Source organism: Orycteropus afer, unplaced genomic scaffold, assembly GCF_000298275.1.
Source record: "Orycteropus afer afer isolate SDZICR_OR568_19922 unplaced genomic scaffold, OryAfe1.0 scaffold00490, whole genome shotgun sequence".
Classification (NCBI taxonomy): domain Eukaryota; kingdom Metazoa; phylum Chordata; class Mammalia; order Tubulidentata; family Orycteropodidae; genus Orycteropus; species Orycteropus afer.
Window position 1 is genome coordinate 1,247,625 of NW_006922077.1, and position 27,953 is coordinate 1,275,577.

Genomic DNA, 27,953 nt, shown 5'->3' on the forward strand with positions numbered 1-27,953 from the left:
TGTGACAATCATGGAGGAGCTTTTACAACATTCCACCCTACCCAAGCTGCTCCTAATATAAAAAGTCCAAGAGTCTCAAGGACAAAGAGGACCTGAGAATGTCACCGCTCTAGCAAGAACTACTATGGCCTAGTAACTACAGGTTTAAATAATGAGGTTGGAGGACAAGAAACAGTTCAGAACGGACAAGGCCCTCCCAACAAAGCAAAAGCCGAAATTAGCCACCGCTTCAACTCTACCCCAAAAACAAAGTGAATACATCTGTTCTCCCCTGCCACCTCTCTTACCCCGCCCATTCTCCAACCAGGCTCTTAAACTCCAGTGAAACACACCGTCTCTTTACTGGGTACTCCAATTTTGAACTCCTCCTTTCTCCTAGGTCATGCATTGCCCTCTTCCATCCTAGACACGCAGGGTGACAGGAGGGTCCGGCTTCCCCACCTGCCTGGGACCGCATGCCATAAGTGGGAACCCAACTGCACACCCAGTAGTTACAAGGACAGCGTAGCACATGGAGCGCCACGAGAAGGTTGGCTTCCAGCCAAGGGCTAGGCCCCTTTAAGGCGCGTAGGGGTGCGTAGAAATGGGGGAGGGAGACCCCGGCGTGCGAGGGCCTGGCGGTCGCTTCAGCCCCACCCTGGGACTGCGCATTCCTTCCCTTAGTCGCTCACCTTGGCTCCGAAGAGCCGGGCGGCCGCAGTGAGTAAAGCCATGGCAGGCGCACTCGGGGATCTAGTGGGTAGGGAGGGAGGGGAGAGTGCTGCGGCAAGAATGGGAGCTGCCGCCGCTGCACCAGAGGCCGCGCCGACCGGTGGACAAGGTTGAAAGGAGGCGGCTGAGGGAGAGGGTAGACGAACCGGTAACGGCTCCCAGCCCGGGGTCCTCAGCGAGGCCCCGCCTACTGCACCGAGCCGCATTCCGTCCCTCGCAGGGGATTGGTCTGGAGTAAGGCCATTGGCCCAGTGTGGAGGAGGGGCGGGGCCTGAGCTGTTGTCAGCGATTGTGACGAGGAGGATTGGACCCTACCTCCCCTGATTCGGCTAATTAAGGGTAAGGGTGGAGGCGGAGGATCGTGTAGGTGGCCAAGTATGTGCCTGAGAACTCAGTTAACTTCCTTCTTTGGCTTTTTCCCTTACCCTTAACACGTTTGCGGTTAATTCTAAAGTAAGTATTAGAGCAAAAGGCCAAGGACTTCGATCATTGAAGGTTCTCGGGAGTCAGTCTCTTAATATATTAGTGCTGTTCCTCCTACTGTCTCAGTATGCTTTCCTGAAGAATGTCTTTGGTTGATGACTTCATGCCTATGGAGGTAACATTATGCGGACATAGGCAGTGATTATCAGAGCCGCTTAGTATAGAGCCCATTTGAGGTCAGCAGAGGCCATGGTATTATAGATACGAACAGACCCCAGTGTGTGGAAAATAGGAGCAAAGGCAGGAGCTTGACTATCCAGTACTCTTTGTGGGCTGTTGGTTCTACAGGCCAGAGCCTCTGGGTCCTGAGCGTTAGGCTCACTGCCACTGGAGTCAAACACCCCATAAAGCCACATCTAGACACAGTATCAGGAGCTGCAGATCAACCCCCATCCAAGATCAGGCATTAAGCACCCTCTCTTTGTCACATCACTTCCATGGGGCGTTTGGGCCCTTCTACTTGGTTATGTTATGTACTCTATTTTCCTGTGCTCTGTGGAGACCATTAAATGACCTATGGCATTAAAGTGATTTTCCACACCACACTCTCACTAACTCCTCTGAATGGACAAGACCTTAGGACCTTTCCACCTTACTAAACCCGTCATTGTCACTGATCCAAGGGCAAAGGGGAATTTATACGACCAAAGTACCTTATCTCAAGAGACTCAAGTGAACAGACCTTTACCTCATTATGATAACAATGTATGTATGTTCAGATGTCACAGTTCAGATGACCATCTAAGTCAGGTTTTGATAGACCTAGTTGGTGTTGCTGGTGCTGTTGATTCTGACTCATAGCAACTCTATGCACAGCAGAACAAAACACTGCACAGTCCTGTACCATCTTCAGGGAGCTCTGGAGGCATAGTGCCTATGCATTTGACTGCTAACCAGAAGGCTGGCGGTTCAAACCCACCAGCCAGTCCTCAGAGGGAAGGTTGAGCAATCTACTTCTGTAGTGATATTGCCTGGGAAACCCAAGGAGGGGTCACTATGAGTCGGGGCTGACTCGATGGCAGTGGGTTTGGTTTGGTTTTGGTACCATCCTCACAATCGTTGCTATGCTTGAACCCACTGTTGCAACCACTATTGTCAAACCATCTCACTGAAGGTCTTCCTCTTTTTCACTGACCTTCTACTTTACCAAGCCTGACATTATTTTCCAGGGACTGGTCCCTTTTGATAACATGTACAAAGTAAATTAGACAAAGTATCACTATCTTCACTTCTAAGGCACATCTTAACTATACTTCTACCAAACTAGTTTATAGCTTGGACTTGGGAGAGAAAAAAAAAAACATTTCCATTTTATTTTCCCAAGTTTCTTCATACCCAGTCTCACACCTACCAACCAATGCTTCTCTGGCTTGGGAATCAGATGGATGGGTATTAGAAAATAACTTTATAGAGAAGCCAAGCAATGTTCAAATGAAGGAAGCACTGACCTCAGCTACCTCCTCGGTGACTTCAAAGGTCCATTGATCAATATTTGCTCTCAATTTAGCATCTCACAGAGGATTTCCTCATAACCCTAGAATAGTCTGACCTAGCTCCTTCCCTCTGGCTAATTATCCACAGAGACTAGCCAGGTGACCAGAGGACTGAACTCCAGTGCGCCAAAGGACTGGAGGACTCATCAAGGTAAAGCTACCAAAGGGACAATTACTGAGTAGCCTATAAGAATAACCTATTTTGGAGCTCTAAATCATTGGAGGAAGGGTGGGGAACAGCAAAGCTCTAAGCTCTTGATACAGGGCTCTAGAGCCTAGCGTCATAAAGACTTTATTATAGACTTTTTTGAAGTTCTCCAATCCTGATATTTACTGCTTTAAGGCCAGTGGAGAAGCCCAGGGACCAAAGGGGCTAAATGAGAGCTCCCTGGACCTGGCTTACAATCTTTTTCTGAATATGGATGGGACCTGCAAAGTGGGGAGAAAATGAAGGGAGAAAGATTGACATGAATAAAGCAGCCACATGATTTCTAGGTCCAAATACAACTAAGTGCCTAGGCACTGGAACAGGCAAGAGATATAAGGAAGTATTGAGGTCATTTTGACCTTGGGAGGACCTCTTTAAAATGGAAAGGGGCAATGGTGCCCTCTTGTGGCCAAGGAGAAGTAGGTGAATGAAGCTAAACGTAAAACTGTCCACACAAGTAACCCAACCACCTGTATTCAATGCAAAAATTTAGTACTATTTCCAGATACTACCTAAATGTGGTATGCGCATTATTGTTGTTAATCCTCACAACAGTTCTAAGGGATGTAGGTGGTAATAATGTCTTTACTTTAAAAAGGGGAAACCAAGGTTTAGATAAAATATACCACCCAGCTCATGATTGGGCATTACTGGAATTCAGACTGAGGTCTGTCTCACTCCACAGCGTATATCTTAACTATTAAGCTGTATTTTTTAAATAAGGTAATAGACTGTGACTTATCAGCTGCAACTCAGGAAGAGGATTTTGGAGTCATTGTCTCCTGTAGACAACAGCTTAATATTGTCGTATTTAAGAAGATAAGGAACTAGTCTTCTTGTTGGTAGGTGCCAATGAGTCAGTTCCAGCGCACAGCAACCCTGCGTAAAACAGAATGAAGCACTGCCCAGTCCTATACCATCCTCACAATCCTTGCTATGTTTGAGCCCATTGTTGCAGCTGCTGTGTTCAATCCATCTTGTTGAAGGTCTTCCTCGTTTTATGGACCCTCTACCAAGCATGATGTCCTTCTCCAGGTCCCTCTTTACAACATATCTGAAGTATGTAACATGAAGTCTTGCCATCCTCCCTTCTAAGGAGCATTCTTGTACTTCTTCCAAGACTATAATCTTACTCATCTGTAAAACCTTTGTACATCCATCCTGAAATACGTGAATGATAACCCCTAGAACACACGAAGGGAAGACCTTTTTCATGATTAGCACCTAAAATGACCAGAGGGGTAGAATGAGCTTCTTAAAAGGAATAAGCAGTCCGGAAACACAGTTAAAGAGGATGTCATTTTTCACTACAGCATACCAGAATTAGAGAGCATGCCTTCAGACTTGGAGGTAGTTTTCAAAGAAAAGTGCTACTTTACACAGCCACTGGAGACTACAGGAGACTCCACTACATGAAGTGAGGTATAGCCTAAAGACCACTAGCTTAGGAATAAGATGATCACTGCGTTTGAAGTCTTAGCTTCCTGCTGACCAGCAAGAAATTTAACCTGAGTTAAGTTTCTTCACCTGTAAAACAGGAAATGTTGTTATTTGTGTTAGTTCCCATAGAATTGATTCTGACTCTTGGCAACCCAATGTGTGCAGAATAGAACCACTCCATAGTTTCTAAGGCTGTGATCTTAAGAAAGCAGATAGCCAGGCCTGTCTTCTGAGGTGCCTCTGGGTGAGTTTGAACTGCCAATCTCTTGGCTAGTAGCCAAGTGTATAACTATTTTCACCACCTAGAGCCCTAAAATAGGAACCATCTATTTATTAAAATTGTAAAGATTAAATAAGAATATGTATGTGCTCATTATATGTGTATTCAATATTTATTAGTTACCTTGCTATTCTTCTCTGTCTTATATTGAAAGGAATTTTGCTCCTGCTGTGAATCTTTTTTAAATAGCAAAAAATTCCCTAAAATTTATTTTTAAAGGACTAGATTGACATGTAAGGGACTCTGGTGGTATAGTGGTTAAGGCAAATGGCTGCTAATCAAAAAGGTTCTAACCTACCCACTGCTCCACAGAAGAAAGATGAGGCAGTCTGCTCCTGTAAAGATTTACAGCCTTAGATCACTATGAGTCAGAATCAACTCAATGGCAATGAGTTTAGTTTTTGGATAGACAGACATGTAACACATTTTCCTAGTTACACCTGGACCTCATTTAACACTGTCCTTGGCAATGTTTATTCCAAGGTCTAACATTTTACCAATAAACTTGATTTAGAAGACATCTAGAATTTAAGGTATCATCAAATTTGCAAGGTTAAGAGTATATGCTCTACTGAACACTGAACTAGATTTATGTTATAGTGAGCTTCTAGAAGGGTTGAGATAATTCATGGAGGACTCCTTATGGTAACCTATGTTATGAATTAAGAACTGCATCCTCCTAACCTTTTGAGGCTCAGGTCCTGGAGGATAATTTCTACCCTGTTTTAAGACACACCACTGTATACCAAAGACAAAGACTCTCAGGCTGGAGAGTTCTTAACAGCTATACCCTGACAAACTGGTAAGGTTCAGCACAAGTAATTTGTTACTGATGAACATTTATTTTATTCAGATTTGTAAATAACTAGCATTTTAATAAATTAGACAGTTTCACATTCCCTTTAAGAGTACATTTGCATTTTTTGTAAGATTTTGATAGGAGAAAGGAGTGTTTAGATGCCAAGCTGGCAACAGACAGATCCCTGGGTACACTCAAAGGGGTATGAAGCATGTGAAGATTACTCAAGGGTATCTCAAAAGGAAAAAAGCTAGTAATAGCTGGTCTGGAAAATTGATTTTAGATGATAGTGCTTTCCTTATGGTTAATGTGAGAAGATCCACTGGGCCCTGACCTCAGCTGTCATCTAGCTTCAGTGTGCTTGCTCTGAGCTAGGAAATGAGCTGGATGTCTTAGGGATACAAAAAGCTTTGTTGAATACATTTATTCTGTGTGTCAGGATTAGTGCAAGGGATTACGGAGAGAAAATAAAAAGCCAGTTATAATAAATTAAGATTGGCACTTGGGAATGTTAGCTTATAAATCCAGTTTTGCCATTAAATATAGATCTTTAGAATCTGTGGCTTCTCTGAGCCTGTTTCTTCATCTGTAAAATGGGCAGAAGTGAACTAGATGACCTTCTTCAAGTTCCCTTTAGATTTTAAAATTCAGTACTGCCAAGTCTTTGAAATGTTTATTCAAGTGTTCTCTCCCAGAGGCATTCATGGGACAGAGAGATTCCATTCCAAACTCTGAGACAGTCACCTCAGCACCAAGGTGTTTTAAGAAGCTCCCAAAAGAAGATATCCTTTAGGTTTTTATTTCTATGTCCCAGTACAGGTTCTCTATATAGAGAAAGTGGGGACAGATTTAAAGTTCAGAAAGACAGTGAGCTACTGATAGAGATGAGAAAAACAGACTTCATTGTTATTGCTGGCATCACATTGAAAAGCTTAGGCCAGCAATCAAGGTCTTTCATTAAATGACATTCCTTACCTCATCTCTCCCTATTCGATAAAGCCCTTACTTTCCAACTAAGTTGGTCACATCCTTTTCCCCTTCCTGTCTCTGCTCTTGCTGTTCCCTGTATCTGGAAGAGCAGGAAGGGAAGAATATGCATGTCCATTATTTCCTTCAAGATCAAGCCCCATCTGATGTTTCATCAGCATGACTATAGGAAATTTCTAGAATCCTGTATTACCATACATACTTATGTTCCTTTGCTTATTCACGACATTCCTGTTCTCTGCACAATTAGATACCAAATACATTATTTATTAAGTAGTTGTTGTTGTTATGTGCCGTCGAGTCAGACTCGACTCATAACGATCCCTCCTGGGGTTGCCAAGGCATATCACAACGGAAGTAGATTGCCCCATCTTCCTTCCGAGGAGTAGCTGGTGGGTTTGAACCGCCAGCCTTCTGGTTAGCAGTCAAGTGCCTTAGGCACTATGCTACCAGAGCTCCTACTTATCTAGTTTATGAATGGAGTAAGAATCTAGGAAGATAGGAGAATTAAAGGTTCAGGCTTATCCTACTTTTATTCTACATCAACCCCAATGTTCTTTCTTCTCCTCCCTTTCTCTCTTGTCTGGAATTCCCTCTCTTCAAGTCTACTAATGTAAAGGTCAATTCAGGCATGAAAAGACAAGACAGTTTGTACTTTTGGTTTCATATTTTTCCAGTTCATTTCAGTAAAAACATAATATAAAAGGCATTGCCACCCTTTTCCCCTCCTGGGGGTGATCCATCAAGCCTGTCCATCAGGGCCATTCCAGTAGTTCATAGCTCATCATGAGATATGTGCAGGGCATGGTCGCATAGGTCTGAAAATAGCACATAACAATTTGAAGCAAAATGCCACTCTAATATATGCCACTATCAAGAAAATACCCCAGACCACCTGGCACACCAACCACCATTTCTTCAGAGCATATGTTTGTAAATGACATAACATCCCCATCACAGCTCTCATTTATATATTAGGTCAGGGGCCACAAATTCTGAAAGCTGACAGGAGGAGAAGAGAGAGGAACAACCTAAGTCCTCAAGCCAGAGGAAACAGAAGCCAACTCTTGGGCTAACATCACAGGGTTTCTGGGGGGACATAGGAATGTGCCAGGTTCTAGAGGGCTGGTGAATACAGGAGGTAAAGTGGGGTTAGCTCACCTGTTCGCTTACTACAAAGTTTGTCTTTAACATTGTCAGCCTCTCGGGAAAAGAATTCAATAAGCTCATCCTCATATTCCTCCACGATGCTCTCACACTGCCAATCCAAGAGAGAAATGGGTGAGACAGGACAGCAGGAAGAGACCTCTTGCCTCTGCCTCCAGACAAGACAACAAGAACATTAACCCAACTTTCTACTTAGGCCCACCAACAACTCCCAACTCCTAAAAACCAGCTACCCATTTCCACAGCTTACCGCAAACTTGAGGGTGCCACTGATGTCTGAATCAATTCGGATGCCCTGTAGATCCAGCTCACTGGATTCTCCACTCCGGCCTACTACACGTACATAGTTCTTGCGGTGGGTGGAAGGGTCAATCTGTTCCCCATATTCCTTCATTCGGTCACACACCTCTTCTAGCAGCTCTGTGAGGTGGGCCTCTGAGCGGGCATAAGGCACCTAGAAATGTCCTCAGTCTTGGGTCACTATCATCTACGTTGATACATTAGTAATTTATGTACTTACTTTCTTTCCAAATCTAGCTTAACCAACCTACTCTAAAAAGCCTTCCTTAATTAAAAACAGTATAGTTTATTTATATAATTTCAAAGTACTTTTATATATATGATCCTATTTTACCTCATATGATACTAAGAAAAAAAGTATCATTAGCTCCAAATTATAGATCAACAAAATCTCTTTGATTAATTCTAGTCAACTATGTGTTATTTTCCTTTGAATCCCTTTAGCACTTACAGATGTTAAGTAATGTATTTCTTTGTGTTAAGATAAGACTAATACCTGCCCTCGGTAAGAGACCATTAGAGGTAGTGTAGGCTCTGAGGCTAAAACTATCAAAGCATTTCACAACCTTTATATATTGCTCACCAAGTACAGCTTTGTGTATGTATGTGTGTTGTATTACACACTAAATTTCCTAATTGCAAGCATTAGACCTTCTATTTATTTATTTTAAATGCATTTTATTGAAATATAATTTATGTGCAGTGAAATACACAAAACTAAAGTTGACATGAGTCAATGCTTTTTTTTTTTTTGCAGTGTTCCCTCATCTCCCATCCCTGGCAACCAACAAAGAAAGTTTCCCTCCATATATAAACCTTTCCTTAACCCTCCACACCAACAAACTAATACTGTATTTGTCCATCTGTGATTGACTTATTTCACTCAGCATAATGTCCTCCAAGTTCATCCATATTATGCAGTGTTTTGCAGACTCTACATTATTCTTCAGTGCTGCCCAGCATTCCACTATGTGTATGTACCATAGTTTGGTCATCTACTCTTCCGCTATAAATCTTAGAGATAAGTCCCTTGCCAGATATGTAATTATCAGCAAATACGAATTTATTGCTGTCATTTTTGTTAATGTGCTTTTTTGTGGTGTCGATTTCTTCCATATAATTTTCTGTGCTGAGCTCATTTTGTTTATGAATCGTGTTATCACTTCCTGCATTGCTATTGTTTTAGTATTTGCTGAGTATTTATGCTGGTTCTCTTTTTTGATGTGAAAGTTTATCATTTTTCTTCATGGCTACCCTGTGATTTATAGTTTTCTTCCCAAGTTTAGAACAGTCCATTCTATCCTGTAGTTGTCTTGACTTCCCTACCATCTAGAAATTCTGTTAAGAACAGTTTTTTCCCTCTTTTTGGTTTGTAGTTGTCCTCATTTGTCAACTAATGCCTCTGGTTCCATGTTTACAATCTTGTAAGCTTCTTTACTCTGGATACTTCCATAGCTGGGTTGGTTTCTGGGTTATATCATCATATATGTTAATGGTCAGCTGTTGTTTGCTGTTGCTTCTCTGTCCAAAGGGCTCCCTTTAGCATCTCTTGTAAGGTTGGTCTGGTTTTAACAAATTCCCTTAATTTCTGCTTATCTGGAAATGTCCTAATTTCACCATCATATTTGAGGGACAATTTTGCTGGGTACATAATTCTTGGTTGGAAATTTTTCTGTTTCGGGGTTTTATGTATACCACCCCATTGTCTTCTCACCTGCATGGTGGTTTCTATCAAGAAATCTGAGCTTAGTCTTACTGGTTGCCCCTTGTAGGTAACTTCGTTTTTCCCGTGCTGCTCTCATGATTCTTTCTTTGCCTTTGGTTTTCGTGAGTTTGATGATGCTATGTCTTCATGATTTTCTTTTGGGGTCTACCCTGTTTGGGGTTCGTTGGACTTCCTGAATGGATGTATTTTCATCTTTAATCATACCAGGAAAATTCTCTTCCAACAAATCTTCAATAATTTTCTCTGTGGTTTTATTTGTCTCTTCCTGTTCTGGAATTCCAATTACATGTAGGTTATTCCTTTTGATGGTATCCCACATGAACCTCAGGCTTTCTTCATTTGGTTTTGATCTTTTTTCTGAGTTATCCCTTTCCAAAGAAATGTTCAGGTATTTGCCTTCAATCTCCCTAATTCTGTCTTTCACTGATTCAATTCTGCTCCTTTGCCTATTCAATGTCTTATCTATTTCTGAAAATTTAGTATTAATTTTCTGGATTTCTATCTGAAATTATTTTGCATTATTTCTAATTTTTCATTTATTTTGTCATTTTGTTCTTGTATTGTCTTTTCAGAATTTTTCTAGAGTTTTTTCTGTGTTTTCCTTTATCTGTCTCTCAATTCGCTGAAGATACCTAAATATAATTCTTTTCAATTATTTATCAGGGAGTTCCAATGCTGCGTCTTCCTCAGGGTTGTGTTTTGGGTCTGTATCCTGGTCCCTTGTTTCTCCTGCTTTATTTTGCTTCTTTGTGTGGACTGTGATGCTCTGTTTTCTCCGAGGCATTGTAACGTTTTTATATTTATATTTAATTGGTGATTGTATGTTGGAGTGACTTGTCCATGATTTTCATTTTCTTTGTTTTGTTTGTATGTTATCTATGCAAGCAGGGCACTGTGCTCCTCTATTCACTAGTTGACAGCACTTACACACTCACCACCTGTTTCCTTTCCTGTTGTCAGCCTCTCATATGTCCCTGCTGACCTTGGCAAACAGAGCCTATTCTTAGGTGCCTGGAATCCGAATGAGAATACTGTCACTTTAAAATCCCAAATGGCTGCCACTTGTAAAGATTCAAAATGGCTGCACCCTCGGTTACTTTATCCAAAGTGGCCACCGCTTGTAAACATTTAAAATGGCTGCACCCTTGGTCACTTTAAATATCCAAAGTGGCTGCCGCTTATAAACATTCAAAATGGCTGCGCCCTCGGTCACTTTAAATATCCAGAATGGCTGCAGCTTGTAAACAATCAAAATGGCTGGGCCCTCCAGACAGCGGAAAGTCAACAGCTCAGGTTGTCTCCCTCCTTGCTATTTCCCTTCCTAGTCATAGGCCACCAGCACAGTCATCCCTGCAGCCCTTGGTGACCACAGCTGATACCTAGGTCAATTCTCAGGTCTCAATACCACTTGGAAATATTCAGGCTGTTGGTCCCATCAGAGTAGCTGACAGTCCACAGCTCTGGCCGTTTCTGTACTCACTGTTATCGTTCAGGTTTTTCCACTAGTTGGTGCCTAATCCACTTCTGTATAGTTCCTTTCAAAGCTCAGGCTCCAGGATTATCTTCTGTGTCTCTGTCAATTGGTTTTTCTTTTCTTTGTTGAAGAGGGTCTGTGTCGCTTGTCTGCCTATTCCTTCCTCTTACCGGAAGTCTCTATTTATTTTTTGAATGACTGTAAGTATAATATTGCCATAGCAAAGACATAAGTCATGTGGAGTAAGTACATGGAGAAGGGGACTGATTAGAGCTGTTAATAATTTCTGTAACAGAAACAAAAGTATTAAGATTTGGAGCCAGGAAACAAGTGCAATAGCAATGGGCCTCCAACCTCTTCCAAATGAAACAGAGCCTAATCTTTTAGATACCTTTCTAGGTCAATGTTTCATGCATTTCTATTAAATCAAAGTCTTTTCAAAGCCAAGGTGAGCTACTTTATTTGGGGGAACAGTAACAGTTACCTCTACCACTGACTGGCTGCCATCTGGATTGATCCGGAAAGATCCCATCTGAATGGTCTTCTTGGGATCCACCTGGGCAATTTCCCACTCGAGTTCATCCACCAGAGCCCTGCAAGCTGGTGTAAGAGGAGAGAATGGGGAAAAGTAAAGAAAAGAGAGGTGGGGCTGGAATCAACTCTGGAATTCTTATCCTTCTCCCACCATTGCTTGGATCTCATGTCCTCCCAAAGCTCTTTCTTCCTCACCATCCTTCCTCTCACTTCTTCTCGTTTGCCTTTACCTCCACAGTGTAGATCCTGGCTCCTCCGAGCCCAGGCAGTTCCCAGCAGGGCCCCCAGAAGCAGGGCCAGCCAACCCCAGCTTTTCATCTTCAGCATAAAGGGGTCGCTCCACCTGGGTTTGGGTGGAAAAAAGCATAGATGGTGGGAAGACTCAACTCCATTTTTTCCCCATCTTCTTCCCACCCCAATCTCAAAGCCTTAAAAGGCCTCCATGTGAAACCAGCTCTACATTCCAGGAAATGGTCCGAACACAAAGAGGCTCCTATGGGTGCTGTGTTTCGGGGCCTCCTTTCCCCAGGACGGTGAGTAGGAACATGAGTTCGGGATATGACACTCAGGCTGCGAAACTACGTCGATAGGTGAGGTCCTAGATGTTGGTACTTTAACCTCAGGTGTCTAGGGCTCACAGGGCTATGTAGCAGGGGCAGGATGCAAACTGACGATTAAGCGAGGATGCCAAGCACAGAGCAACTGCAGGCGAGAAGCGTTCAGTCAAAGAAGGTCCCGGTGAGAGGGTGAGGTGACCGGCCGGTGAGGCGCGCACTCAGCAACTAGGGCCCATTTGGATCCAGCACTGAAGAATACTGCATCGCCCTCCTGCAGCCTGTAAGTTATCTCCCTCCTGCAGCCTGTAAGTTATCTCCCGTGCAGACTTAGCCCACTTTCTAAGGACTTTGCCATTGCCTTCACGCCCAACTTCGGTGCCTTCGCCACCCGTCTATGCCTCACCTCTGCTCCCAGGGCTGCTGCTGCCGTGGCCCAGGCGCTGGAAGACTGCGGGACACCCACTGTAGCTTCCCCGGCCCGATTCTAGCACCTTGCTGCGGGGGGCGGGGATCAGGGCTGTCCAGGCTTCTCCAGAGTGCTAAGGTGCCTTCCAGACACAGAGTGCCCCAGCAGCTGCCTGACCTGCCTCTCAGCACACTGTGCGCTTAAGCAGGGCTCTGGTGCACTACCGTGAGAGCTCCACGCCAGGCTGATCCGAAACCCAGCTCTCCAAATTCTCGCGCGAACAGGCAGCGTAGGAGCGGCTTAAGGGAGAGAGGACCCCAGCCGCTCGTAGAAGGACCCAGACTTGCGTGGCGGGGAGATCCACGTGACCATGAGAGGGTCAGCGGGAGAATAGGAGTGTCCTCGAACTAGGGCAGAGCCGGTGCCTGGTGTGTGGTGTATGGGGGCCTTCAGGCGGAAGTGTGTGTCAAGCTAGGTGGAGTAGAACGTTCAACAGGAAAGGTGAGCTGCTAACGGGTGAGAAACCCAGGTTTTAATGTACAGAGAACTCCATCTCCCAGGAAGCACCGCAGTTCATACAAATCTTTTTTCAGTATGTACAGGTTTTAAGATACTCTGGGACCTGTAGTTTGTCAACTTTTCGACTGCTTTTTAAAGCTAGGAAACCAACCTTGGCTACAGCAGAGACCTCACATTATGCAGGAAAGAAAGAATTACTTTTCTCTAGTATGCATAAGTTTGTATTCCAGAGCTTTACTTTCATTTTTAGGTTGGAATTTTAAAAACCTTCGTTTTTAGAAGAAGCCAACACAAAGAATAAAGGAAGGGCTGGTCAGTGAACCACACATTCACACTTCTCTAATGGAATAAATGATAGCCAATTAATTTTTTTTTTAATTTTATAAAACATGCAGTTTAAAACAAATTTTAAAAATTTATAAGAAAACAAAACTTAGGACAAGAGTGTGGATGGAAGACAGATGCTTCTCAGCTGTCAGCAGGAAGCCAACAGCCAAGCTTTGTCCAAGACCCAAAGGCCCTTTTGGCAATGCTGCTATTGGCAACACTAGTTTGCCTGAGCCACCAAGACACTACATGCTGGCTCCTTCAGACACCCTTCAACCAGTCAGAGATTTGAGCTAATTCCTGAGCTACATCCTCTGTCATGTCCAGGACTTTGGTTCCCAGCTGGCTGGGAACCAAAAGTTTTGGTTTCAGGATCTTCTTAATCTGCATAATTACCCAGGATATTTATTAAGAATACCCATCACTTTCCATCTGGGTCAGTTCTAGACTGTTTCTAATCCACTATTTTACAAAGGATGAAGACGGAATCTGGCTTCTAGATCCTCTGCAATGATTCTGTTGCATTTCATTTCTTTTTATAGCACCAACTGTAGACCCTGATCAGGTCCAGATCTGGAAGTGGACAGAGTACAGCCAACCTGGGAAACCATGTCCCAGTTCTGGGGCCACAGAGCACTGGAGGGAGAGGAACGATTTGTTGAGAGAAGGTGGGTCATAGTGCCAGCACTGAGGAGAAGACAGCTGCATCTGTCAGAGACAAAACCAGAAGCACAACCCTTAAGGTATGTAAAGAGAAACCACCTGGGATGTTTCTTACACAGCAAAATGCAAAGAAAAGAGGATATGGACCTGGCTTCAAACATTTTAGAACTGGGTTAAGAGGAGGTTGTAAGACCTATGAAGAATTTCAATAATAAAATCTGTTTCACTGATTGTTGGAAGGATTGAGTAGTTTGTAAACTGTTAAATGCTTTACAGATAAAAGGTATGAATCATCGTATCAGCATCAGCATCATCATCATTGTGGTGGGTATAATCCCCACATACAAATTAAACCTACCCAGTTCAGTTACCCCTGTCCCATCCCAGTGCTTACTCTTGGGACTTGTCTGGCCTTCAGGCTCGGGCACTTTCCAGTCCATCTTTCGGCCCTTCTCATAAAGACCCTTGAGCACTTTGTGGAAGGACTCAGGCTCAGTGCCGTTCTTGCTTAGCTCCAGATACTTCCGGTAGAGCTGAAGGGCTGTGCGGGCATCCTCAATACTGTCATGGGTCTCCCCTTGAATCTTCAGGTCTAGTGGAAATAGAGGTAAAAGAATTTGGGACCTACCTAAGGAAGATCCCTACTCCTGCCTCCCAGAAAACAACAAGAAACCTGGCTGCCTTTAAGGGAAAGCGTCCAACATTTTTGCACAATAACTTTCACCATTAACTCAGGATATTCCCCTCTCCACCTTGACCCTCCAACATGTTTTCCTGCTCTTTATAAGCATCATGGAGGCCTTACAAGTATAACTTACCCAGAAAGTACCAAGCAAGAAATCGCAGGGAAATCATTCGTTTTCGGGGCATATGGAACAAGTAAACAGTGTCAAGGACTTGGTCCTTGGGCACCTGGCAAAGACAAAAGAGAGGCTGAGGGTAGGGGATCTATAACTTGCCATTCTCCAAAAGCACAATTCTACACCCTGAGGGGCCCAGTCTCAAAGACTCTTAAAAGAGCTCTGCCCGAACCATGAGGTTGATGACCCGGAAGTCCTTCTGTAGACCATGACCCACAAACTTGACTCCAATATCTATCAGAAAACGGAGCTTTAAGTAGGTAGACTTGAGAGTCGTGAGATGCTTGGAGGAGATCTTGGCATCAAGGTCTCCTGGCTTTATCCCTGAGTATTGAGTCAAGTAATCTACCACCTAAGAATAAAGAAAAGAACAAGTAACCCAGGAAGTGAGGTGCAGAATCTCCCCCTACCACAATCTTCCCCTGGGTTCCAGACCATTCTGTAAAAGCACAGGGTCTGCCTCACATGTACCCCATGCCCTAATACCTGCTCCTGTGTAGAGATGTAGTCATCAATAAAGGGGATACCCTCATTGGGTCCCTGGCCTCGAACACAAGTAATCCTTGCTACTGACATCTGGCTTGGTTTAATGGTAGACTTGGTGCCATCACTGCGCAACTCTGCTTCCTCCTACGTGAGAAGAGTTAATAAGGAAATCAAAGGAATGCCTGCAACTCCTCCAAGTTCTGCTCCAGCGCCCCATCGTTCTGGTCTTGGTTACCTCATTAAGAGTGACAAACTCAGCATCCAGGCCCACCAGATCCCCAACCTGTGGCATCTCATTCAGCATCAGTGGAATGAAGGTAGTATGTGTTTTCCGCTGTTTCCGTGCTAATGAGGCTTCAGCCAAGAGGACATTTGCCTCAATAGGGTTCTTGACTAAAAGAGAAAAGGCAGAGGACAGTTGCCTGGAGAATGGGAAGCAACCAGGGGAGGGAATCCCAGGCTGACTGGCCAGAGACTCTGGGTCTGTACTGTGATCTTTCAATAATCAAAGCATGTGAATAACAAGATGATGTATAATGAATGGAGCAGGCAGACAAATGAAATCAGAATAGTATCAAGAAACTGGCTAAGAAAAAAACAGAGATGGAAAGAGTAAAATTTTCACATTGGGCCTTAGCTTAGAAAATCCAGGAAAAAAAAGTTTACAGAGAAACTTTTATGTTTTAAAGTTTACAAAAAGTTTATGGTCTGAAGGTACCAAAAAGGGACTTAATAATGAGTTCATCTCCAAAAAAAGAAATCTTCACTCAGTGATAAGAAAGCTTGTAATGATGATACGTGAAGTCATAAACTTAGCCATTCTGACCAGACTTCAATGAGCTGTTCCATTTCCTTGTTATCCTCCCTCCTGCTTTTCCCACTTTGCCCTCAGGATCTCCAGCTTCTAAAGTTAAGGCCTAATAAATAGGAATTGCCTTAGTTTACGTTTTTTTAGAATCTCTTTAATCTCTAATATCTGGGGAGATAATAATACTGGTTACTAATCCTAAACCTAACAAAGTATTTCACAGATCTCTTCCCAAAGACCATTCTAAACTGCCCACACCCTTGGGCCTACTCTGTACCACTTACTGTTCAGGTTGTATTTGGAATTGAGATTCCTTTTGACATAATAAAGGATAGCAGGTACTTTCCAATTCATGTCAAACTGCACAGCTTCATGCTATAGAAGAGAAAAAGCAGTTATGGCTTATATATATAGCCCTTTTTTCTTTTCCCAAATCAGACACAGGACAGGACTCAAGTACTATTTTTAGCTCTGCTAATGCTTTATTGGCAGACATATCTTTCCCTCCTGAATCTGCCTGGAATTCCCTAGGGTCCTGAGGGTGAAGATGCTAGAAAAATGGGAGATGGAAGGGGGAATGAAATGTGTTGCAACTAACCTTATCAATAGGTTCAATAAGGAAGTCATTGAAGAGATACCACTGTTGGTGAGTAACGCCCTGTGGAGGTAGAGAAAGACTGATCCCAAAGTGATGGTTGGACAGCTCTGGCTCAGATTCAAGATAGAAACAGACCTGGGACTCCTCTGTGGCCATGACCAGAAGTGTCCCCACTCTGTACCACCTTACTTACCTCCTTGCGCTGATGGTAGGTCTCTCCAACTTTGATGTGAGCCACCAGGCTGCCCCCTGTGCGTGAGTCCAGGATGTGTACCACAGTAGCCATCAGGTCATACACATAGACACCATGCTCCTCCTCTGCCCTGGCTGGGCCCCACTGTGAGGGGGGATACCCAGGCTGCTAAGCTAAGTTTAAGGATGGGGAAGGAAGGGGAATGGGGATAGAGGACAGGGAGTTGGGGGCACAAAGGACTAGGGACTAGGGTGGGTTATCTCCACCCTAGCTCATCTATGACTTCAAACACTGACCTGAGTCACTCTGGAAAATCCCACAACTGGTATTATTTTATTCCCTCCCCTTTCCCTCTACAAGTCCCTGCTCTGCTTTACCTTCTGCCCCCACCTTCTTTCCCTTATTCCCCTTCTTCTTCCCCATTTTCCAACAACCTGAACCTCAGCCCCATCAGTCCAATTGCAAACATCCAGCCCTTTGTTCTTGGTCATCTTCATGCGAATGGAGAAAGGAAGCCAGACATTCTTCAACTCCTCAATGGAGGGATATATCAGCATGCCCTCTGGACTCCCTAGCTCCTTCCTACAGGACAGGAGAATTAGAAATTGGTTGTGAAGAGATCTAGCCAGTGATAAGAGAAGCCACTGGCTAGTTCAATTCTTTGACCACTCCAAGACAGTACCTACCAATCAGCCAAAGCAAATTCCTTGTTCTTGGAGATTTCCCCACCATGCTTCTTTATTGCCATCTTGAAAGCAAACTGAACACAAAGGGGAGAACATCTGATTTCTCAGAAACATAATCATATATGAAGATCAGAGGGTAGAGAACATTAAAATCTACTCCTGAAAACCCTATTTCTTTTTAATTGTGATTTGAGTCAAAGTTTACAGAGTAAATTCCTTTTCCATTCAATAGTTCATACACATTTTGTTTCGTGACAAATACTGCAGTGCCCACAATGTAACAGCTCTCTTCCCACTTCCTCCCTGTGGTTACCTTTTTCCGTGTCCTTCTTTCCTATGCATTCCTGTCCTCTCCGAGCTTTCTCCCTATGCAAATGCTGCCCTTCTAATCTCCCATGGTTGTTATAAGTCATGTACATACCTGATAAAATTATTCATCCTGTAGACCAATCTATTATTTGGCTAGAAGGTAAGCCACAGGAATAAGTTCAATTCTTCAATTTCAGGCCTGAAGGGTGACTTAGGGCCATAGTCTCAAGGGTTCACCAGTCTAAGAGACCAGTAAGCCTGGTCTATTTTATGATTTTGAGTTTTTTTCCACATTTTTCTCCCACTTCATCCAGGATCTCTAATTTTGATCCCTTTCCGAATGGTTGGCAGTAGTAGCCAGGCACCATCTGGTTCTTCTGGTTTCAAGGTCATGTAGGCTGAGGTTCCTGTGGTCTATTAGTCCCTCAGACTAATTGCTAAGGTCCCTTTTCCAGCCCCAGCCCTCACCTCAGCTTGCATCCTCCAGAACTCAGCCTCTTTTGAGCTGTTTACTTCGCAGTTGATGACAAGAATATCTGGCAAATGGCGGATATTGCGGGTCTGAATCTGAGCAGACAAAACAAACAAGGAATGACAGGGAGCCTGCAAGGAAAAAAAAACCTGAGCAAGAACAGTAAAATCTGGGTCTGCATCCTCAAACTGGGGTTCCTCCCACTCACAGATCCCTAGATGGTAGTGCAGACACAGCCAGTCCCAGATGAAACTGTGGTTGAGTTCCCAACACAGCAGAGCTCTTGTCCAATGCAACAGTCCACTCACCGTGGGTTGGTACTTTTCACAGTTGTCACACCAGGCCTGTGTATTCTGTTCCAGGCAGATGCTTCGCTTTAGGACCTGGGCAAAGTCATAGTTCTTCCCAGTTTTATCTGAGAGGAAATTGGATGCTTCACTCCAGATTCTCCCCTCTACCCATGGTTAGTGTCCCACAACACCCCCTCCTTGATGTGACAGGATATTTGGGGGAGGCTTCCCAACCCAGCTGTAGGGTATACCACCGTTGCTACCCTCAGGGTAGGAGAGTGTGAAGAGCAGGGTGGAGGAGGCTCGCACGGTCTCACTGCCACAGCGGCAGAGGCTGCAGTTCTCCATCTCACAGCTGAACAGTTGCCCAATGACAGAGTCCCCAGATGAGCAAAAGCTGCTAGAGTGGGAAGCACAATACATGCACAATGAGGGAGTTAGGAGACCCTTTACATCACAGAGGGGCTTTCCATGGTGGCTTTAACTACTCCTGTCCCCATATCATACCTGCCTCCAGCACCTCGATAAGCCTGGGGTACTTCCAGCTCCTGCATATCCTGATGCAGCTGAGTGAGAATGAAACGATTCCACCTCTGGATGAGCCTGGCCAGATTGCCCTTGCCTGAAGCCTCATCTGAGTCTGCCAGGATCAGGCCAAGGGCTGAGGCCTCAGGAATGGTACGGAATGCACGAAGAAAATTATTGCCCTAGAATCCAGGAAGTGTGTTGGTGGGAAGTTATTTTCTCTCTTGTGATCATTTGCACAGAGGTATCCCTGCCAACTGTATGCCTCCCTTCCCCTTGCATTTTAAATACCCCAGATCTCCATGCATTCACCTGGCAAGGGTCACCACGGGAGAGGTCCAACATATGGAAGAGAAAGCCCAGTTCACATGCCAGGCAGAATTCCTTTTGGCAAAGGTGGTTCTGGATTAGACAGCGAACAGGCTCCAGGAAATAGAGCACCTGGAAAGAAGAGCAGGAAACTGACATGGGAAGTAGGAGAGATACAGAGGTTAAGAGAGCTGGTGGCAAATACAAAGCAGCAGTCCACTGAAGGAAGTGGTGCTCACAGAGGTGTGAAGGCTGTGGGGGAAGGAAGAATGGTAGAGGTGGTCATGATAAAGTGGGCTTGGTAGCGGAGATCTAAAAAAGAGTAGAGGTTGTGGGGCCACAGGGAAAAAGAAAGGTGGTAGACATGTTCAAGTCATAGACTACCCCACCCTTACCTGGATCATGCAGTTACAGTAGGCATTAGGGATGTGGGGCTCTAATCCAGCAAACAGGGTCTTATTGTAGTGTTTAAAATCAAAGTCTTCCAGCCCTAACTTGGAGTACTTGATAGTCACCTGAGGTAGAAACAGTTTGAGCAGGAGTGAGCATATCTTTAGAGTCTCCCACTCTTCCTAGCAGCCATAAGCTTCCCCAGAACCTCCCTCCTGGGTCCAGGGTAGTAAGTGTGGGACTCATGACTAACTGAGGCTTCAACTTTTCTCATATAATCCCCTTCCCCAGGCACCTTTTCCCATATCACACAGAGCCCATCTTAGTGTCCCCCGCACCTTGCGGTATTTCTTAGAGACCATGTGGAGATGTGGCTCCTCTTCCCGCCCTATTGGTGACTCAGTGACCTGGCTGAAGCTATCAAATTCACTGTCCAACTCCTTGAGTCGGTAAGGAATCTAAGGGTTTTTTTTTTTAAAAAAAGAAAAAGTCAACTTTGTTGGATGTTTTAATCATCTTTGCTTCCCCCAACCTTTATCCCAACATTGAAAGAACCACCAAGTCCTGAAACTTCTCTTCCTTCACAGAATTTTCAGCATCCACTTCTTCCCCATTTATTCCCACTGCCATACCTCTACTTCATTATATCACAGCTAGACAACTGTGATGACCTCCACAATGGACACCCCCACATTCACTCTGCCCAACCAACTACCAAACTTTCCTTCCCAGAATGCTACTTTCAGGGTATCACTTCTTTTTTTTTTAAATTGTGATTTGGGTGAAAATTTACAGAGCAAATTCACTTTCCATACAGTAGTTCACATATACTTTGTCTCATGTCATTGACCACAATTTACCACAATGCAACAGCTCCCCTTCCACTTCCTCCCGATAGTTACCTCTTCGGGGTCTATCACTTCTTTCATTACACACTGGTACTCCAGGCTTCCTAATCTGGCCCTTTCTAACCTTAATCTCTCACTACCTCCCAATACTAATAGCTACTTCACCTATGCTAGTATACTCATACTCTCCCTTAAACATACCTTTTGCATTTATGCCCCTTGAAACCTTTATTAACACAGCTCTATCTACTTGTGTATTCTCCTGTTACTATTACCTGGATCCAACTTCTCTTGTTTAATACCTACCTCTTTCATCATGCCTTCCCTGACCATTCCAGCCCAGGGTAACAGTTCCCTCCAAACAGCTCTGGCACTGAATGCCTATAACATTCATTTTACCATTTAGAGATAGAACATAAATCAGTATTTTATATATGGATATGTCTAATCTTCAACAATCATACAGTCAAGTTCTTAAGAGCAAGGGCTCTAACTTCTGTGTCTCTGCATCTTCTCTAGAACCTAACATAGTAACTTCAATTCAGTAGGCCCTCAGAAGCCTTCACTGACTGACTGAAAATGAAAGGAGAAAAAGAAAAAGGAGAAACCCCAATGGGCTGGGATGGGGGTTGACCCTCTCCTCTCTGAACACACCTGATTGCGCAGCCTGGTGCGGGGGTTGGGCGCATAGCCAATGAAGCCCACCTTCTTCATGGTACGCAGAATCTCTGCATCCACAGGTGGTGCTCGCCTATAATGCAGCATATTTCTAAGGTTTGAAGGGTTGTGGTATCTACCCATCCAGTCTCCAATCCCCAAGGGTCCAGGAAAAAGAAAATACTGAAAATAGACAAAAATCAGGAAAGGAGGAGAACAGTAATAGGGCTAGCAGAGAATCCTAGTATCTTAGCCCTTTCCCCTCCCCTCGTTTTGGCCCAGATGTGAAGTACAACCTTGGAGCTGGAGCAGAGTTGGCAGCAGGCCAGTCAGAGAGCAGTGTGTCAGTGGTGAGTGGGACAGGGATGAGGGAAAGAGGCAGCAGGTCCTGGCTCCAGTCTAGAGGCGGCAGTGAGTCCACAAGACAGGGCAAAGCAAATTCGGTTTCACGGGAGTAGGGGTTGAAGGAAGGCTCAGGGGAATCGGTCCAGAGATGCACACAGCCCTCAGAATCCCCAAAGGCGAGGGCTTGCTTGCTGGCTGACACATCAAATGTCATCAGCAGAGGCCCCACAGGATTCACATGGAAGATGTCTGCTGGGTTAGCCAGGCCTGTGGGCTCACAGAACTGACAATGCCCTAGGAGAGAGGAGGAAGCACACTGAATGAACTCTGGAAGGTAGAAGACAGCCATCCTTTTATCCCCTTCCTACCCTCTTCCTCTGCAATACGGGCCTCAAATTCATGCCAAGTGGTAGAGAGTCATCTGATGTTTCCCCATAAACCACAGGGAGGTTTGCTACTCAGCAAAGGGAAAGTCTAGAGCTGTTTTGTCTATTCCACCTTTATTATCTTTCCTGTTCTTCATACCCAAGGAGAAAATAAAAGTTCTAATCTCTAATGAAACCTAAGTGAGACCCTGGGACCCAAGTGAAAGGTTACTTTTTCCTCCAACTTTTCTGGTACTGCCTAGTTTCCCTTTGCTCATCAACCCGTCCTACCTCATCTTACGTCCCCTTCATACCCGACTGGGAGATGATAGCAAGACGAGAAGTATAGGTAGGGATGAAGCGTAAGAAGGCAGGATCCACATGTACTTGAAGTGGTGTGATGGCACGCATCATACGCAGGTCATACACCTTGAGGAAACGGTCACAGGCCAGGCCAGTGAGACGGCTGGAGAAGCCGCAAGAGGCCAACAGGTTGCCATGCACATCAAAATCTGACAGACTCCCCGAGAAGGCATCAAACTCATGCTCCACCTTAAAAGTGCGGAGGTCTCGCAGGGAAACCTGAAGAAGAGAACTCTGTTACTGCCAACTCTGTTATCAAGAAGAGTAGCTGCCACTTACCTAATCCTGTGAGACGCCTACCATGGGAAACACAGGCTCTAAGATATGGACACTTAGAACACAGAAAAAGCAAAAAGGGAAGCCAAGAGCTAGAAGGGCCCCCAAAGAGAACTTCTGTTTTCCATCCTGCCTCTAAGGTACCTAGTTATGATAGCAAACCTCAGGCTGCAAGATAATCTCCTAGTTTAACGAGGCTAAATAGGAAGTGAATTCAATCCTGCCATCTGTCATCTCTAATCCAACTACAATCTGAGTTGAGGAAGAGGCAGAACCCAATCAGGTATTTGGTGAAACAGAGTCCCATAGTGGGAGGAAAAATGGAACATGGCTACCTTGCCAGATGTATGGCCACAGAAGAAGAAACGATTTGTCTGTCTCATGATGGTGACTCCAGGCGTCTCAACTGCATACTAGGGAAGAAAGGAGGAAAAACCAACCTGAGAAGAATGACTCCTCCCACAAACCAAAGGGAGAGAAAAGTCACATGCACATCTCAGATACCTTCCCAACTCAGGTATATCTGTCCCCGCCCCCCATAATCCCCCACTGCATAGTCCTTCCTTGCCCCTGCCTTGTACCTTCTGAGTCTCCTGGACAGTATTAAGGTCAATCTCCAATATGTGGTTCTGCAGCCCACCAATGAGCAGAGTGCTGCTGTCAGTGAGCAGGAGACTGTGCATGTCCTCACTCTCATCCAGCCTGTGGCGGGGAGGAAAGGCTAAGGCCCACAGTCTCATGAGCCGTCAACCCTTAGCCTTCCCACTGAGGGACCCTCTTTCCCAGCCCAGGGCTGAGAAGCCACTTACAGGTAATCAAATATAATTAGGCCCCCACGGGCCATATACTTGAGGTTGTTCTTGGTGAGAAAAAGGATACCATTCTCTAGGCTCTGGATCTGCCGGATGTCATCACTACCATTGACTTGAAAGGATGAGTAGCGCTCCAAGGCCGGGCCAAAAAATGAAGTGGCGTGACCCTGCACGGGACAAATGGATGACAGGGACACCCTCTGAGTGGAGAGGGTGTCATTGCAAATGCATATCAGAAACTGGGCATTTCCCAGTCTTTTTTCCATTGTCTAGTGTTTCTGGCTACCAGTAACTGAGGCATAAAGCTAACAAGCTAGTGATAAAGACATTGATAATAAATTCTACCTTACTTTTGTTTAAAGCTTTACAAAGTTCTTTTGTAGCCTCTACCTCATTTTATCCTCACAATGATTTTGTTGGATAATGGCTCAGTTGATTAGAATAATGCTCAAAAGTCAGGGACACAGGTCCAATCCTCCACAGGCTTTCTTATGTTCCACAGTCAAGCCTTATCTCTACCAGCCATCTGCGAAATATGTACTCTGGGTCCCAGGCTGGAATAGAGAGAATGTGAAACTCATTCTCCCTTGATTTCCAACATCATGCTCTCCTGTTGTTAGATCGTCCCTTCTCCTATGTCTCCAGTCATTCTTACCATTCTTCAAACACAGCTGTTCCCAGCCCACCATCTTCTCACTCTGCTTGTCTTCCTAGGTAATCTTATCCACAGTCATGGTTTCATCAGCTTTTTTTAAAAAATAATTTATTTCAGTTTTGTGCTGAGAATACGCACAGAAAAATATATATCAATGCAACCATTTCTACATGTACAATTCAGTGACAATGATTACATTCTTCAAGTTGTGCAACTATTCTCACCCTCCTTTTCTGAGTTGTTCTTTCCCCATTAATATACACCTCCCTAAGGTTTCTATCTCATCTTTCAAGGTGCTGCTGTCAAGTTGATCCCATATAGACAGATCTTAAAGGAGCACAGTGCTCACGGCAGATATTCTTTACTAGTTAAGCTAAACTATTGCTTGGGTTTTAGGACAACTTCAGGGGATATATTTGGTTTAAGGTTTAAAAATTATCTCAGGGCAATGGTTTTAGGGGTTCATCATGGCTCCAGAAAGTGTGGATTCCATGAGAATTTTAAATTATATTCTGAAGTTTCCCCCTTTTGATCACTATTCTTCTAAATGTTCAGTAGTGGTAGCCAGGCACCACCTAGTTCTTCTGGTCTCACAGCAAAGGAGACAATTCTTCATGGATAACATCCATCTTAAAAATGATGATTCCTAATTTCATCGCAAAGGAGACAATTCTTCATGGATAACATCCATCTTAAAAATGATGATTCCTAATTTCCTTCCCTAGCTCAGACCACTGCCTAAGCTTGATTTATGCATCCAAATACCTGCTAAACATTTCTCCTTAGGTATTCCCTAAGAACATCAAACTCATTACATCCTGAATTCACCATCTTTCCCCATTTCAATTCTTACTGTATTCCCTGTAGTAACATGATCTACCCAGTTGACTAGGCCATATTTCTGGTAGTCAGCTAAAACAAACAAACAAACTCATTGCCATAGAGTTGCTTTCAACTCATAGCAACCCCTCCTTGGATTTCCGACTGCTAACCAGAAGGCTGGAGGTTCAAACCCACCAGCCACTCCTCTGAAGGAAGATTGAGTAATCTACTTCTGTAGTGTTACTGCCTGGGAAACCCAAGGAGGGGTCGATATGAGTCAGGTCCGACTCAGCGGCACCTAACAACATCATCTCTACAGAAGTAGACTGTCCAGTTTCTCTTCCGAGGAGTGGCTAGTGGGTTTGAACTCCCAGTCTTCTGGATAGCAGTCAAATGCCTTAAGCATTACACCACCAGCTAATTCCTATTTATCCCTTAGTATTTCCCATATCTGTTCTTGTATATTTATCTCTACTGTGCTTAATTCAGGCCTTCACCATATTTTATGCCAACAACTGCAATAGCCTGCAAACTGATCTCACTGCTTCTAGCCCTGCCCCTTCCCTCTTAAATCAAACTCTATACTAGAACCTTGTACCCCACCTAGAATGCAAACCAGACCTTCAATAGCCTGAAGAATCAAGTCTAAGCTCCTAACATAGCACAGGAAGTTCTCCAAAATGTTCTTCCCCAGATATCTGCATGGCTCCCTCCCTCCCTTCTAATTGGCCTAAAATGGACATCTTGGCCTGCATCTAGATGTCTACCTAAATGTGACTTTATTAAAGAGAACTTCCTTGACCAACTATCTAAAATGGCAACATTTCCCACCCTCAATTCCCTTATGTATTTTTGTTGTCTTATCCCAAACTCAGACTCTAGAACAAGGTCTGGTACCTAGTAAATGCTCGTAACACTGGTTGAATGAATAAATGTCTACCTCTTTAGCTTCAGTTTCCAGTCCAGCAAAACCTAATGACCTGTAGTTTCTGTACTCTGTACTCACCATCCTGTTTATCTTTGTTTATCCTATTGCTTTTGCCAAGACAGCCTTTTCCCCTCTTCTTCACCTGATACCTGCTCATCTTTCAAGATCATTTCAGTGTCACTTCCTCTTGGAAGCCCTCTCTGACCATCTTCTGTGCTCTCTAGCATCCAGCACTTATTTCCACAATGACACTTTCTACTATAAAACTATCTATGTCTTTTTTTATTTTTCCTCACTGTCCTGTGAACTCCTTAAAGGCACAGATTATGTTTAATTCAGCTTTATTCCCTGTGCCTAGCATGGTAGTAGACACTCCCTACTTAATGAAACACAAAAAATAGATCCCTTCTAATGGAAAAATGGGAGCTCTGGTAGCATAGTGGCTAAGACACTTGCCTGCTAACCAGACGGCTGGCGGTTCAAACCCACCAGCCACTCCTCGGAAGGAAGGTTGGGCAATCCTACTTCCGTAGTGATACTGCCTCGGAAACCCAAGGAGGGGTCGCTATGAGTCAGGTTTGACTCGACGGCACATAACAACAACAACAATGGAAAAATAATTCACACCCTATGGAAGGTAAATTAGTAAACTACGGACAGCATGTTATTTCTTACAAAACTTTTGGGGTCCATAGCATATTGGCAATATGAATACAATTTTTTTTTTTAATTGGCATTGATAACTGCTCTTGGAGAGATTACAATCATCCAGAGAAGACAAAATAGCCCATGTAAGATATTCAGAAACATACATTTAAACATTCTATCATTATAAAAACAGGAGGGGCTTTAGAGATTGGATTTAGTTATCTACAAAACTGATGCGTACAGTTATTAAGATTAATCAAACTATGGGATAGGCAAAATTGTGGTAATAGTGGGATGCCTTCTGAAAAACAACAGCTGTGCAACTCATCCTTCTATTCTATGATTCCCCCTTTGCTCCTTCCACCCTCCTCCTCTTGGCTTGACTAAAGACCCAGCTCTCAACACCTCAGCTTATTTCCGACTCCCTGCAAAATAGCTACCCTTGGGCTAAAACCAGACAAGACTTCCAACACCTCCTTCAGCTCTTACAAAGGGGTTCTTACCCTGTGGCTCCCCACCCACAGCATCTCCTCGTGCAAGTCAAAGTGAGAGACGGAGACAGGGACGCCTACATCAGCCACCACACTGTGCAATTCAGAGTAGACTCCTTCCATTATGTGCATGGACTCTTGGACTGGAAGAGCCTCCAAGGCCACTCCCTCTGGGTCCAGCTCCACATTCTGCAGCAGACTTGGGTTCAGATGGGCATCCAGGACAGGGTCCAGGGCAGAATGCATGGTTGGGGCATACTCTGCCAGTCCAGGGTCCAGACCCTCGAAGTTCATGATGATAATGGCAGCAATAAAACCCAGGTCACACCCTTCCCTGCCACAGCCCTCTTAGATGCCTGACCCAACCTTCAGCAGGACAGCACAGCACCAGTGGATACAGAATGAACATCATGGCCTGCAAGGGGAAAGAGGTAGCTGAGTCAGGGGTAGGCCCAGCTTTTGGTACTTAGTGTCTTCTAGGTTGTGTGGGAAAGAGGGCAATAAGGCAGGAAGGGGTGAGGCTGCCAGGTAGGGGATAAACAGGCAGGAAGAGGATGAGCAATGGGTGGAGATAGGAGTGCCATTGTCCCTTTCCCTCCTCCTCTAAATCCTCTGTCCACTCCCGCCACCACCCCTAATCTAATCCTTGACTTCCCTTTCCCTTTCCTTCACATTTCACTTGCTTGGATCACTTCTGAACCATCAACTGAAGGGGGCAGAAATTGCTGGGGGGAGGGAGGACA

General features: G+C 44.3%; 3 protein-coding genes across 3 annotated transcripts in view; all 3 read right to left on the reverse strand.

Moving 5' to 3' along the window:
• The window catches only part of CS (citrate synthase), a 71,828-nt gene extending 70,873 nt beyond the window's left edge, over positions 1 to 955 (reverse strand). Inside the window, exons 1-2 of the mRNA XM_007955121.2 lie at positions 903 to 955; positions 672 to 732 (exon numbers count right to left, since the gene is read on the reverse strand). Of these exons, the coding sequence (XP_007953312.2) occupies positions 672 to 732; positions 903 to 955 (114 nt within the window). The remainder of the gene's footprint in view (positions 1 to 671; positions 733 to 902) is intronic.
• A 6,220-nt stretch (positions 956 to 7,175) lies between these two features.
• Positions 7,176 to 11,920, reverse strand: CNPY2 (canopy FGF signaling regulator 2). Its single transcript, XM_007955124.2, has 5 exons — positions 11,833 to 11,920; positions 11,553 to 11,668; positions 7,819 to 8,022; positions 7,563 to 7,659; positions 7,176 to 7,219 (listed from the first exon to the last, which is right to left on the reverse strand). Exons 1-5 carry the CDS (start codon positions 11,918 to 11,920, stop codon positions 7,176 to 7,178), a joined length of 549 nt encoding a protein of 182 aa, XP_007953315.2.
• Positions 11,921 to 14,084: 2,164 nt separating this feature from the next.
• PAN2 (poly(A) specific ribonuclease subunit PAN2) lies at positions 14,085 to 27,504 on the reverse strand. Its single transcript, XM_007955127.2, has 25 exons — positions 27,223 to 27,504; positions 23,664 to 23,833; positions 23,436 to 23,556; positions 23,190 to 23,267; positions 22,530 to 22,797; positions 21,802 to 22,144; positions 21,503 to 21,599; positions 20,339 to 20,458; positions 20,006 to 20,125; positions 19,614 to 19,742; positions 19,284 to 19,483; positions 19,040 to 19,176; positions 18,795 to 18,901; positions 18,483 to 18,581; positions 17,706 to 17,779; positions 17,454 to 17,601; positions 17,020 to 17,163; positions 16,827 to 16,886; positions 16,513 to 16,603; positions 15,656 to 15,813; positions 15,421 to 15,564; positions 15,107 to 15,286; positions 14,893 to 14,986; positions 14,469 to 14,666; positions 14,085 to 14,119 (listed from the first exon to the last, which is right to left on the reverse strand). Exons 1-25 carry the CDS (start codon positions 27,502 to 27,504, stop codon positions 14,085 to 14,087), a joined length of 3,597 nt encoding a protein of 1,198 aa, XP_007953318.1.
• Between the last annotated feature and the right edge of the window lie 449 nt (positions 27,505 to 27,953).